This window comes from Sphaeramia orbicularis, chromosome 13 (assembly GCF_902148855.1).
Source record: "Sphaeramia orbicularis chromosome 13, fSphaOr1.1, whole genome shotgun sequence".
NCBI lineage: Eukaryota > Metazoa > Chordata > Actinopteri > Kurtiformes > Apogonidae > Sphaeramia > Sphaeramia orbicularis.
In genome coordinates, this window is record NC_043969.1 from 9,070,174 (window position 1) to 9,084,588 (window position 14,415).

Here is a 14,415-nt window from a genome sequence, read left to right on the forward strand (position 1 = left end):
AGGCTTAACCACTACCTGTGCACTGCCCTGTCACTCCGCCTCAGCAATTTAGTGGAAGAGGCAGGATTCCCTTCAGCTAATTACTGGATAACTGTCTCTGCCCTCGGCTGTGTCTGCCTGGTTGGACACCAATGCTTTAAGGGGCAGAAGAACAGAAGGTGCAGTTTGTGAGTTTGTTGAGGTAGCTCAAAGCAACACAGGCAAGGTGGTATAAAAAGTATGGGAGAAGTGGTGTCAAAAGGCAAGCAACCAATAAGACAGAAATAAGAACTTGCAGAGACAGAATAAAAATAAAGGAAGACTGCAATAGCGCAGACTGGTGATGTTAACGCCACTGTTCATTAATAATTTAGTAAGAAATCTCTCATCTCCCAGTATTCGCACATATGAAATCCTGGAATACCCATGTGTTCTGCCTGCTGTGTGGTGTGTGTGTGTGTGTGTCCATGTTTTTGCATGCATGTGTATTTTTTCTATGTGTTGCTGTCAGTCTATCGAGAGCCAGAGGACATATGCTGGTCAGCCAGCAATCCTCCCTACTGTCTCATCATTTCCTCTCTTTCTCCCTGCAGGGTGGCCATTACAGTGAGCCCCCTCAGGCCATGCCACAACACACACACAGGCATCCACACACATACAATAGGAAAAAATGAAAAAATGGTTTACCGAGCATACACACACAAACACACAAACACACAGACACACACACCTACACATACACATACACATCAACCCTCTCCATCATCCATCCAGCCCGGCTTGAGGGCCTCAGTGAGTGGGCTCCAGTCCCGCATCACAGCCCCATGCTAAGGCCTTGGCCACATTAGCAGCCTGGCGGGAGATAGGCTGGCTAGGATCAGCAACAGCCTCCAGCTAACATCCTCCCACAAGAACTGGCACCCTTTGGAAGAGCTGGAATGGCCACAAAGTGGGAAGAATCTAATCCGGTTTGACTCATTTTTTTCCCAGTGTCCTCAGCCACCATGGGGCTTATTTGGGCCACTTTCCACTCAAAATAAATATGAAATATGAGTTCTGTATGTGATCTGTGCTCACTGGGAATTATTGGATTAAATAACTGGAGTGTACAGACGGGTTAACACTAAGAAAAAAGCTGTGATGCAGCAGTTATAGAACATGAAGCCAATCTAAACGCCTTCACAGTGATATCACACGACAGCTTTATAAGGTTTATATCCTTAGTGCAAGTATATCCTGCAGCTACACTTCCCTGTGTGGATTAACACCTGAATCATCCATTAGATGTGCTTTCCCCTCTGTAGCTAAGATGATCATTAGGCTTGAAATGTGCCATACCTGCGTAAGGAATGGGGGCGTCTTTGTCTAGAGCCACCAGAGGAGGATCCAGCAGAACGATGTCAGTGTTTTCAGTGATCACTCCGTGGTACGAGGTCTCAATCCATGGCTTGTGTTTATTTACTGTGAAGAGAAAGGAAAAAAAGTGAAAAACCTCTGCAACAGTGCCAGTCTTATATGCATACATGTTCAGCTTCAGTTCACCTGAAAAACTGGTCTATCTATTAACATTTTAACATACAAAATTCGTCAATGCATTAACATTTAAAGGTGCACAAATAGAGGGGGTGAGAATTACAATATATGTAAAGTTTTTAATATTAGCAAAGCCCCTCTAGCCTTAGTTTTTACAATGCATTCTCATTTTACTAATCTTCCGTGCTTTGTCTTTCTCCTTTCTTCCTTCAGACATTCCCTGCAGATTTCAAATCACTGTGCCATGTTTGATCAATGGCCACCACTGGGTTGCCAGCAAAAGGACAGAATAGAAGGCCAAGTCTTAACAAAGTTCATGAGCTGAGGGCCTGATTAAACGCCATAATTGAGTTACGCTCCCCTGGGCTGTGTGTGGCACTCTCTCGACCTTCTCACTCTTTGTTTACCATCTTGGAGTCAAAAGGCAAATAAGCCGTAGAAGAAAAAAAATGAAAACAACTGGTAACCTCAAGCCCTTCTTAGTAGCTTTTTAGCTGACATAAAATGGCTTACATTTTGCCCTCTATGTAAAATTCATATTCAGCGTTGGTGGGTTGGAAATGATACAAAGTGTCACTGTAATTTCAGGTCTGCTGAAAAGAAAAAGATAATATGATGTTCAATGACGAGTGAAATGTATGTAAAACGAATATTCTACATTAATGTCACAGAACACTTCAATTATTAATTTACTGAAGTCCAATGGTAAAGCAAAAAAAAGTGTATTTTATAAACAACCCAAGATGAAAAATAATATGATATATTCTATAATGTGACAACACAAAGAATATTCATTTGCTGCAGCTGTAAAACAAATGCAACTGTATTCCTTTTTCATCCAATGAATATAATATTTATATGATTGTTTGTTTTCATTGCACCTCATAATCCATGGGCCTTGAAATTGGATTCCACTGCACTGTATCACTGTAAAAAATGACGAAACTCCCATCTTTGTTTCTCTTCTCCTGTTTCTGCTTTTTTTTTTTTTTTCTGGAAGAAATCCCACTTTTGCATCTTTAGTGACAGCAACAATAAACTGTAAATATTCAGAGATGCTTGTGAAGATATCATGAGTCTGTTGAAGGTACTTGATATTAGCAGAGGTATTGTGATAATGTTTCTGAGGATACTTTGTAGCAGCAAGAAGCTTGCAAGTCCTGGGGAAACACGCTAACGCTATCGTGATGCATATTTATGAGTGTAAACCCAGAAAGCATGGCTAACGGCCCTGATACAGTTAGAGAGATCATTTACAGGGGCAGAGAGATGGGAACACATTAGTCTATTAGGACATGATAAATATGCATGAGTTTGCTACAACAGTCAGTGGTAAAATGATACTGGATTTAAACTTTAAATGTCATTTTGGAATGAATAACTTGCTGATGCAGCTGTGAAAAAACTCCATGAGAATTGGACTTGTATGTGTCATCTCTGTCGTCGACAAAAGCTCCAGCTAAGGGCAGAAAAAGAGTTAAGAAATTGTCATTTGGAAGCTTTTTATCGAAGATGTGATAGAGTTACAGACTAATCAGCAACCAGATACATTAGATGTGGCTCTGACATTAAGCATTGAATAGAATTTCTACAAAATCAGCTACACACCCAGCTGGACATTATCCTCTTGCATGAAAAGCAGAAAATAGAAAGCACAGAATTTGAAAGCAGGTGAAAGAAGCTAATCTTCTGCTTCGACATGGGACAAGTGCACAACCCCAATAAATGTGTAATACAGGGTATAACACTACTGAGGCACAATGCGTGACAGCTAATGAGGAGTCCAGAGAATTAAAGGAGCTTGTACTCAACGTCATATTCAGTCTTTTTAAGCCTAGAAGCCCTGCTGACCTTTAAATCCTTGATGCCACGGCTAGTGCTGCTCACTGCATCTACTTACTAGAGTCAGGCACAGTGTTATCAGCATTTCCTAAATGTACTATAACAAAAGCTCAAAGTTCTGCAGGTACAACACTGTAATAGAGCAGTTGATATAATGCCCCTCTGGTCATGAGATACCCAACATAAAAGTGCCACTGGCATAAAACTGAGCATTACAAAAGTCTGGTGATACCTCCATGTTGGGACCTTATGGCCATTATACAACATCAAGTGCATCTTACCACCAGTCAGCATGGCTTTACCACAGTACCATAGGAGGTTAATGACATATGAAATCTACAACATTCTCTGTGAGTGGGATGGAATGGGTTTCTCATTAGGATTCATGAGGATATTAAAGTAGTGTCCACCTCAGGTAATCGCCACTGTTTCGTCATGTAGTATCACCCACAACTTTCATCCACAGCCACAGAACTGTTAGGACACACAGTGCTGACGCTGTCTTAGCAGAATAGGGTTCATGTATTGACAGCATGAGACATGGCCCTTGAGTCCTAATCACCAAACGGACGGATACGACTTTCTTCTTGCCAATAACGCAGGCTATCAGAGGTTGACGAAGGAAGGAAGTGGAAAGGGAGTGGGGGATGGGGAATGGGTTAAAAAAATGAACAAGTCAGACCATCAGTTCCACAGATTCCCAGGGGAAACATTGCAACCGCTTACCACGATCGAACCCTGGGCTGCAAGCGCTAATGCCTTGACACTAAGTGATTAGCTACCTCCTCGGTGACTTGAATCAAAACTAAACACAGTTAATCCTCTAATCGATATGATGACAACATGACACCAGCAGAGCCAAATGTGTTTGCATCATTTCATTCTGCAGGTAGCTCAGGGCAGTCAGACAGAACTACTCCTTGGACTTGTTCTTTTTGCTCAAAGTATTCAAGCTTTTGTGTGCTAGTGACACACACCAATAAAAAGATTTGTCCTTTTGACATTTTGATTGAATTTTGCAGTGCTCATCTACTGCTCAGCCTTCAGGTTTCAGACAGACTTTAATAGAATGTGTGCTTAAAAGAAAGAAAACACACCCACAGATACACACCTGAGACAAAATGCCAGGGCTGCACTCCAAGTGACCCCAATTTTTAAAAGTAAACACCTTCATTGGCTACTAAAACCACTCAGTAAATGGCATGTGATAACCTCTGTTTGTGAATGGAGGGAGGCTGATTTTCCATGGCCTTATGAAACCTGTGGCTGTCTAGCAAAGCACAACTAGCAGAGATGCGAAGGGTTTTTAGATCTTAAGGACAGAGCTAGAATCAAACGCACCATTCTTTCTTTCATCTGTTAACAAGCAGAAGGAACCGTTCATGCTAGATGTTACGCTTACTTATTTACACCCGAGCTGGGATTCAAACACTATAACCTTTTGCCACTGTGTCACATTGGTAAACTAAACAGGGAGGACACTGTTCACTCCTTTCAAAGAGTAGGAGCCATGTTTCTTTCTCATTATTTACATTCTCAAAGAAATTAATGGATTCTTGTGTTAAATGCTAACAGAATTTTTTCAGTGCGCATATATAGGAAAATGACTTTGATATGTCTTTTCAGAAGTGAGTGCAGTTATTAGGCCACTGAATCATTTTGTTCTTCCTATCATTTTAATTACAGGGGTTCAGGGATACAGTTATCAAACCACTACAGGCTAATATAATCAGGTTGTGTGACAGCTGAAAGGTGAACGAGCTGCCCTTTACTGCTGGCTGCTGGACAGCACTACTATCGCCTTCCACCATTTCATTCTCAATTAAGCCAAGAGTTGTGATTCTGACTTGAGGCCCTGAGTATTGGCAGAGGTGCTATAACGGTTGATTAATCTCTGACCAAGCAAAGGCGTGCCACCGTAACAGTGCAGGTGGGTGCTACTTCTTAACAGACGGGTGTTGCAATCTGAACAAGCCCATCGGGGACAAGGGAGGAAGAGAAACAGTTGTAATTAAAAAGAAATCTGTAGGAAATTAAACTCTGATTGATAAGGTCAACAAAAGGGACTGTGATGAATGCATCAGCATAATGAAAGGTAAACATAGCTGAGACAGCTCACCACTACAGCGACCAACAGGCAATTACAGCTACATGGCAAGCTGGGAGCTCATGCCAGCTCGAAGAGGCTCAGGGATGTCCATCAACGGGTCACTGCAAATTATTAAGAAACATCTCTGCTACGGCAACATCGAGGGATGTGCTTCAGCTAATTTTTTTCCCCCTCAACTATCCCGCTGTTGCAGTGATCCATGTCTTCTCTGAACCTTGGAGATCTTTGCAAACTTTAATCTTTTTTGCACTCAGTGAGATGCCTTCGTGCTTCACAGAGCAAGCTGACAGGAACCATCTGCTGGGAAAGGACTTTATTAAAAATAAAAGCCTCTTAGTAGATTTCTCGTCTAGATATACAAAGCCCTCACAATTAGTCATCACAATAGTGATGGGAAGTCCGATTCTGTTAACTAACTCAATTCTTTCGGGTCGTCTGTCTGTTGTGAATCGATTCTGAATTGATTCATTTAATTCACCAATTTAAATAAAATAATCCTGTGGATGCTGGTCGCAAACTAGCAGTGCTTAATTCCATCCATCCATCCATCCATCCATCCATCCATCCATCCATCCATCCATCCATCCATCTATCTATCTATCTATCTATCTATCTATCTATCTATCTATCTATCTATCTATCTATCTACTTTACGTTGCCTAACTGTGTAATTTAATTTTATTAGTATGCTTTCTTGCAATTAAACTTTAACATTTCAGCGAGTCATCGATTCGTGAGTGATTCAGCGATTCGTTCATGATTCAGCAAGTCAGCGATTTGTGAATGAATCTGCTCGACCCTACTTGGCCACTTTTTCATTCAGTGGTTCACTACCTCAGTTCGGTCCATCCGTCGCTGACAAATAGTCTCACGATACAATCAGAGATCTTGCTGTGAAGACTACCTGCTGCATGGTGCGTCACACAGCACTTCCACCTCTTAATGAGTGATTCTGACTAGTTAATGTGATAATAGACAGTAATATTAGCAAAGTGCTGCTGCATCAGTTCGCAATACAACTGAATTGATTGACTTGTTCACTTAAATGAATCGATTCTTTTGAACGATTCATTCTTGAATTGCTCATCACTAAATCACAAAAGTGTTGAGGATACAGCATGCACGCCAATGACACTAACATGTGCAGTACAGGGTGGGGAAGCAAAATTTACAATTTTTGAGGCAGGGATTGAAAGACAGTGTATGACCAATTAGTTTATTGAAAGTCATGAGAATTTAAATCTTCAAATCATATTTTACTGCATTTTTAACAGTCTTGTTGTCTACCTCAAGTTCAATTGCCATTTTTCTCATGGATTTGGTTGGATCCTTTAGGATTTTGGATTTGAAAGCTTTAATAAAAGCTTTGGTACGTTTTTTGTTGCTTCCTCCACTTCCAGACTTTCTCGTAATAGTTTTGCTCATAGTCATTCTCTTCTTTACATTATAAACAGTCTTTATGGACACTCCAACTATTCTTGAAATCTCATTTGGTGTGACGAGTGCATTCAGCAAATCACACACTCTTTGACGTTTGCTTTCCTGATTACTCATATGGGCAAAAGTTTCTGAAAAGGTATGGATAATAGCGTTAGGTATGATTATGACATCAATATATGTTTGGTTTCAAAACAATTGACGTAGTGCCTGCTGAGAAAAAACAACTAAATGTTCATTGTAAATTTTGCTTTCCCACCCTGTACATTTAGATTCTTGACCCTTTACATATGACCTGGGAAGGAGCTTGGCTCTTTACTTCTATGTGCCAGAGTTTAACTAATTTTTTATATACTTACATATATAAAATGTGGGTCAACATGTGATACATGGAATTTTTGCATTACAAATCTAATAAATAAGCTGTAATGCAACAAATGTCTAATTTTCAACTAAAACAAAAATTAAGAACATCTCACAAAAACTTTGATAAATATTTCAAGAACAGAATATCAGTAGGTCATGTTGAAGAGCTCTTACATTCAATTTCCCCAGAAAACCACAGGTATTCAGGTATATAGAGTAAATAAAAGATAAAGAGGACATACTTTCAGTAGTGAATGAAGCAGGAAAGCAAGGAAATAGAATTTGTAAAAATCTTCTTCAGTAGACCCACTAAAATCACAAGGGAAAATTACTTCTACTAAAATGAATTTTTACTTCTGTTTAGTTCTTGATACCAGGGTCTTGAAGGCAGATGAGGAGTGAAGCTCGGCTATTTTACCATCACACCAATGTTGGGAACAAAGAAACCAAAGCAAACATTAAATTATAACAGCTGCCAAGCTCAGCGAAAAAAATATGAGAAGGATTTTTTGTGTGCTTAGGGTGAGCTGAGTTCATTATTCACTCTGAGTATACAGCAAAGGAAACCACGTTCCTGCCAAAACACTTGGGTTATGCTGAGGCCATCCTTCCACAGTGCCTCTCAGATAGTGACACTCTGACCTCTGTTATACTGAGCTGCTTCTTCTGTCCTCTTGTGTCAGAACAGTGTTTGGAGGACATGTGGTGAAAACCAAAACCTACACCAAGATCATCCAAGATCCATGATGTGTCCTCTGGGATGTAATTGAAAATCATGACTTGGCCTGAAATTAATTCACCTGTTGCTCCTTTTTGCTGCTGCTCTTGTTTGGATTTAGTTTCTTGAGATTATGAGCTGTTTGTAGCCTCAGGCAGGGTGAGATTAAAACAGGATCACACAGTGCTTTTTTGGTTTTGTTGAGAGTGGAATAACCTAACAATTCAGAGGCTGCCCTGAATTGCCCTAGGTGTGTGTGTATCTGTAAATGTGTGGGTGTGTAAAACGTATATTAACCTGTGCATGTCTGTTAGTGTGTAAGAAAGAGTGGGTATATGTGTGTGTGGGAGTGCACACACTGGTTTCATAGCCCGTAGCATTCTGGCCATGATTCCAGTGCCTGGTACCTGGTGTGTGTGTTAGGTAAAGGGAGGGCAGTGGGGGAGGTTCAGTGTCTGGCTGGAGTGCAGAGCACTGTGCAGCAGGACCCTACAGCCTCCAGTTCTAACAAATCCAAAGCAGGGAATGCAGGCACCGCCCCATGAAACCACCCAGCACGAGCTCTGGCCATGATAAACAATACACACAAACATGCGAGCAAGTTCACACACATGAAAAAAAAAAGTGCATTTATATTCCAGTACCATATTTATGGGGAAAAAATTACATAGAAGAGGCAAATACTACCACACGTATCAAAGTCCAGCTGTATTTGCACCTGAGCAAACAATGACATTTTTGTTTTGACATTTTTCTCCCTTCTACCCCTCATACTGTCCCTGCAGCAAAATGATAGAGCCCAGACAAAGGTCAGGCTTTTATCACAAGCTTGTTTTCCATCCACCTTTGGCTGCAGCACAAACTCCCCCTCTGAAGTCACAATAGGAAAGTATGAGGAGCTGGAGATGGAGAAGAGAATGCAAAAGCATGATACGAAAGTCTGAGTTTGCCTCAGTGCCATAAGTGACTGTGCTGCGGTGTTCCTGTGTGCTCTACTTTCAGATGGGGACTTATTAACCTACAGAGATAGGGAAAAGGCTGACTGCACAGTCACTCTGCTGCCCCTGGGGAAGAGTGAGAAAAACAAAGAGAGGGAGAAAGATGGAAAAGAGTTATGCATTAAAGCGCATGGCAAAAAATACTAAAAGCATCCATCTAAATGAACAAGAGTGGATGTATAGAAGCTGAAAAAGCACTTTTGGTGCCATTACCCCCTACTATCATGACCTCTCTTCAACAAATGGCTTCACAGTCACAAATGTTTCCTGTGTGAGTCATTTGAGAGCCATTATCCTTATCCATTATTGTATGTGCATTTTCAGATATGGCATTCACAGCTTTTTTTCTTCCCTGTTTTTCCCACACATGTGTTTGGAGCATGTGAAATGTCATGCACCTATAAAGCAGAGTGTTGTAAGAGGTTATACATCACATGAATCCAAAAGAGTGAATGTTTAGAGAAACTGGAAAGGTATTCAAAACACGTGATAGAACTACAACTGTGAATACATCAGGATCACAATATTTTAATAATTTTCTGCATATCCTTGTTTAAAGCCAAAGCTATTTAATGATAATTAATTATATATCTTTTATCATTGCAACCATTTTTGTTGAAGTGCAGAGTTGTGAATGTTTTGCCACTTTTTTCTTGGTAGTCAGTCAGTTTTTTATGCATAAATTTGGGTGACATTATGATAAGTGGTAGAAAATTAAACAACTGAAAGTGAATTAAAAATCCTAAATATAGAATGATAATGGTCAAAACTTTTTTCCCATGTGGCTACTTAAAGGTACAGAGTTGGATGGCTTTTCAAGCAAAACATTCTACAATCTTTCAGCGTATTGCAATTCAAGTGGCTTGACAGAACACAGGAATTCTACCCACTTCTGTGGATTCTCTCAACTGACTTCTGTCTGAGCTGTAAAAAAAAAATCTCTCCCCTGAACACAGGTGTTTTTAGACAGCTAGGAGGATTAAAAATGTGACTGACAGCTGTAATTACCAATCACTGTCCAGATTCAGTCAGATGTGAGTCTTCTGCTCAACTCCGGTTTCTCAACACTTGAAGCTTGTCTTCTCTTTTTTTACAACAGCTTGAAACGGCATCAGGTCATTTACCTGTAAATTCAGTCTTTTTACTTTGGCTAGAAGGAGAGAGCTGTAGAGAGGAATCGTGCTTTTTCTTTGTGATGTCAGCTGCTGCATTTTTTACGAGCCTTTTTCCATGTGTTTTGTTGAACATGCAGTGAGCATAGGACATGTTCTCTAGCCTCTTTGATCCCTACAGTATTTTGTTCTGGTCATTTGGTGTGGCGCCTAAGGCCATCTGTGAAACACGGAGATGAAAACACATTGAGGAAAGAAAAGTATCCACTTTGTAATCCTTTTAGAATGGCTGGGCTTTTGTACTGCCGGCCACCGTCTTGTGGAGCATGAGGTGGACTATACACGGTAATCTGGTTAAAGAAATGCATGTGTGTGGCTGGATGTGTATGTGTGTGATCCAGGGAGCACTGTAAAACAGAGGCTTGGTCTCTTTTTTTTATGTTTAGCCTGGTCAACTTTATCTGTCTTTCATTTTTTATTGATCTACTTTTTTTTTTTCACTTCAATCTCTTCTCCATACCCTTTCATCACTCCGACATATCCAATCAAAAGCTCACTTTTATCTAGTCAGTCTCGCTTTTCATCTCGCTTATACCATGTACTCATACTCTTGTATTCTCTCACAAACACACAAGAACATGTACACTTCCATAACACTTAGTCCTCAGTGCTCCTGAATGGGTTTGTGATTTCTCCTGGCAGTCCATTCCAGTTTGCCTCTCTCCATCCTTCTCATATCACTCTAAAAATCGAAGGCAGGTTGACAAGAAGATGCAACGAGGAGAAGAGTATCCCTACTGGGACTCTGGCTCACACACATACATGCACAGACATAGACGTACATCTACTGTAGTCCTTCTCACCTCCTCCTGTAGGGAAGAGACAGAGGCTGCAACCTGAAACATGTCATTACCTCTCCTCCCTGAGTGCCACTCATTTCCCAAAATAGGGAATTGAGAGGATAGCAATAATAGAAAAGAAGTGAGGAGAACCTTGAGGTTATAGGAGGAAAAGATATCTAATATAATGATGGTGGGATTTGTGGGACACTCCAAAACACAGAGGTAGAGTCGATCTGTGCTGCTAAGAATTTTATTGTGTTACCTTGACAACATGACAGGGGACCAAGTTTTAGGAACACTGTTTATCAGTTGAAAACATAAAATAAAGTTGTCATGGATTATTATAATGGAGGGATATTGCAAGGGACAAGATACAGTATGAATGCAGTTTCTTATTTGAAAGCAGTTGAATAAGACTAACGTAGTTTAGCACACTTTCCATTTGTCAATTCACAGACCATTGTGAAAAGCCACGTTCTGTTTGACTGTGTAGTTCTTCAGCAGTCTGGTAAAGGAAGCATTTTACAACTGAAAACTGACAGTCACAAGCGTGGTGCATAGTCTTGTTTTTTTGCTATAATATAAAGTGTAATAGAAAATGTATTGTACTGTGTGACAGATAATCGTAGCCTTGTCTCTAGGCAGGAGTAGAACATGATGCCCCAGTAAGTTTTGTTATGTCATGTCTGCTTTGGTCCAAGGACTCTGGATTCCATAAGTGTCTTACAGATTTTTAGGTGAAGGGCAGCACCTCGCCGATGGTTTGTCTATGTTTTGTCTTGTGCATAAAACACTTACGAGATCCTTCCACTGGAACTAATGCTCTGTGGTTGTATCTCCTCTTACTGCAAAATCAATTAAATTCACAAAGATAGCTCTGACTCTAAAGATCCTTTTATTTCAGATAAATTTCCACAACAAAAGTGTATGAAAACTGCAAATCTATAAGTATTCTACACTAGGGACAAATTGTTAGATCAGATATCTAAATGCAGGTATATGGTTGCTGTGTATGGACAGAACAGCATTAAAAACATAATTAAAAAAACGAAAAACAAAACAGATTGATATATCTTGTGTTTAGTGTGTCAACATGTCTCGAACTCTTCTGTGCAGATGTTTTGAAATCCAGGTTTCATTCAACAACATGTTTCTTATTGTTTCGACTAGTTTTCTACTACTTTTTCTATACTGTGCACCATATTATAATACATTTACTGCTGTATTTTAATAAAGAGATTAACAAATAAATACTATGCTCATTACAACCATGTAAAAATGACATGGCCTAAGACTTCTGCACAGTACTGTAGACTGCAGTTGTTCAGAAAAACCACCTTTCATTTGGACAATGAAAGGTCCAAATACCTGGATGTAGGGATGCACTAATACCGATATGAGTATCGGCATCGGCTCCGATACTCAGTGTGTGTACTCGTACTCGTAAAAGTAATCCGATACAAATGCACCGATACCACTTACGGCCATGTGACATTCACAGTTCAGCACAGCAGGTACGTCGTGGTGGAATAATGTGTGGGGGGTGTGAAGAGTGCGGAGATTTAACGAAATAAATGACAGTGATAAAAGTAACGCTGACTGCAAGTAACGTTAAAGACACAGATACGGACACAGCGTTCTGTCTGTCCTCTGCGTACATTCCATCCGTTTACCAGGTGCTCGCGGATGTGTAAAACAGAATGAGAATACCAGCAGGTGTACAGAGCGGTGCGGACCATGCTGCCAACAGAAGTGAAAACGAAACTTATCACTCATTTCTCTTTTTTTTTTTTCTTTTTTTAAGCTTTTAAACTTTACCAGTGAAAATGCTGCAATATTAGTATCACATTAGTGCTACCTCTGTCGTCTCCATGTTTGTTATTACTGACTTTCTTCTTCTTCTCCAAAAAACTTTACTCTTCTTCATGGTATTTGTCCAGTATGGTTAATTAAGAGCGGCACCCCCTGGAGGATTAATTGAGAAACGCTCATTCCAACACATTAAATGTCAGTAGCAGCACTTTGTTCCAGTCAGACTAATGACAACGACAATAAAGCACATTTACAAAAGGAACTAAGAACTGGAATGGGATTATTAAGTACTCGTATCGGTACTCAGTATCGGCAAGTACTCAAATGTAAGTACTCGTACTCGTACTCAGTCTGGAAAAAAGTGGTATCGGTGCATCCCTACCTGGATGCAATTGTTCTAACCTTGATGCCATAAAACACCAGGTCAGTCACCGCATGAAAAGTTTCAATGACATCATCCACTCTTGGAAAGTTATGGGGGATGCTGCTCGAAGCCTCCCATAATTTCCTTTCCTGTTTTTTGAGTACTAGTTCATTAACAGTGCTACTGGTCTGTTTGTGGTTGTCCAGTATGAAGAAAATGAAGATGCTTGTAAAGACTTATCTCTGGAGTTCATAGCCATGGACAACACACACACACACACACACACACACACAAACACACACATACACTGTTGATTAATGAAAACAGAGCTGTGTTTTCTCCATCCCATGCCACACTGTGCAGTTTCTCCATGGATGAACCTGAGGAGAAGCAGTGCATGACCGTGAAGCCCTGACTGTGAACTGTGAGAACTGAAAGTCCTGGAAGGCAGTAAGTACATGAAAGGAAGAGGTGCTTCAAACATGCTTTAACCTCTACCATATCTGAGAAATATGTGCCCGATATCACACATAAAATGAACGCTATCTCCTCTCTCACACAGACACAGGCTCTCATAAACACTGAAGCGGCAGCCAGTCGGGGTTGGCTGCTGGATATGCTCTGGACATGTCTGATTAACTGGCAGCTACTTTTGTAACTGAAGGAGATGAAGAGGAGTTATAATCTCCCAGTCCAATCAAGGAGAACTTACAGGAATACTTATTTGTGTGAGACTATCTGATCATGCCGCTGGTGCTGACAATCTCAAATGCTGTCATTTTGCATAGTGATGCCTACTGCTAGCATTTAGTAGTAGGTACCACTAGTCGCTTTTCCATTGATCCTCAAACTGCGCGAATATAACTTGTGCATAAAAATTTACTGTATGGAAAAACAACAATATTGCCAAAAATCTCATTATTCGATTAAAAGTTTTTGCACTGGCAAGAGCTGGTTGTAGTGCAAATGATATATCATTCAAAACTGCAAATGGAAAGACCTTTTTTCACAGCTAGATCAGGTGAATTTAAAAAAACTGATGTTGACAGACGTTACAACAGGCGAAGAAGAAGAAGAAACACGTGTGGACACACCAGTAAACCCCATCATTTTTTAACTTAGTACAAGATAGAGGGGTAATATATAATAACAGAGAATATATCTGTAAATCAACACCATATTTACATTTGTCGCCATGTTTATGGAATGACTTCTCATGTCATCTTGTGATAATAAATAAACAAATCATCGCATTTTGGATTTAATGGAAAACCCGACATTACACACTTCTGTTTTTTCGAC

At 40.2% G+C, this 14,415-nt stretch overlaps 1 protein-coding gene across 1 annotated transcript in view; it reads right to left on the minus strand.

The window, feature by feature from the left end:
* Positions 1-14,415, minus strand: part of LOC115431514 (calsyntenin-2) — a 304,871-nt gene that overhangs the window by 193,072 nt on the left and 97,384 nt on the right. The window contains exon 2 of the mRNA XM_030151920.1: positions 1,318-1,440. Coding sequence (XP_030007780.1) covers positions 1,318-1,440 — 123 coding nt within the window. The remainder of the gene's footprint in view (positions 1-1,317; positions 1,441-14,415) is intronic.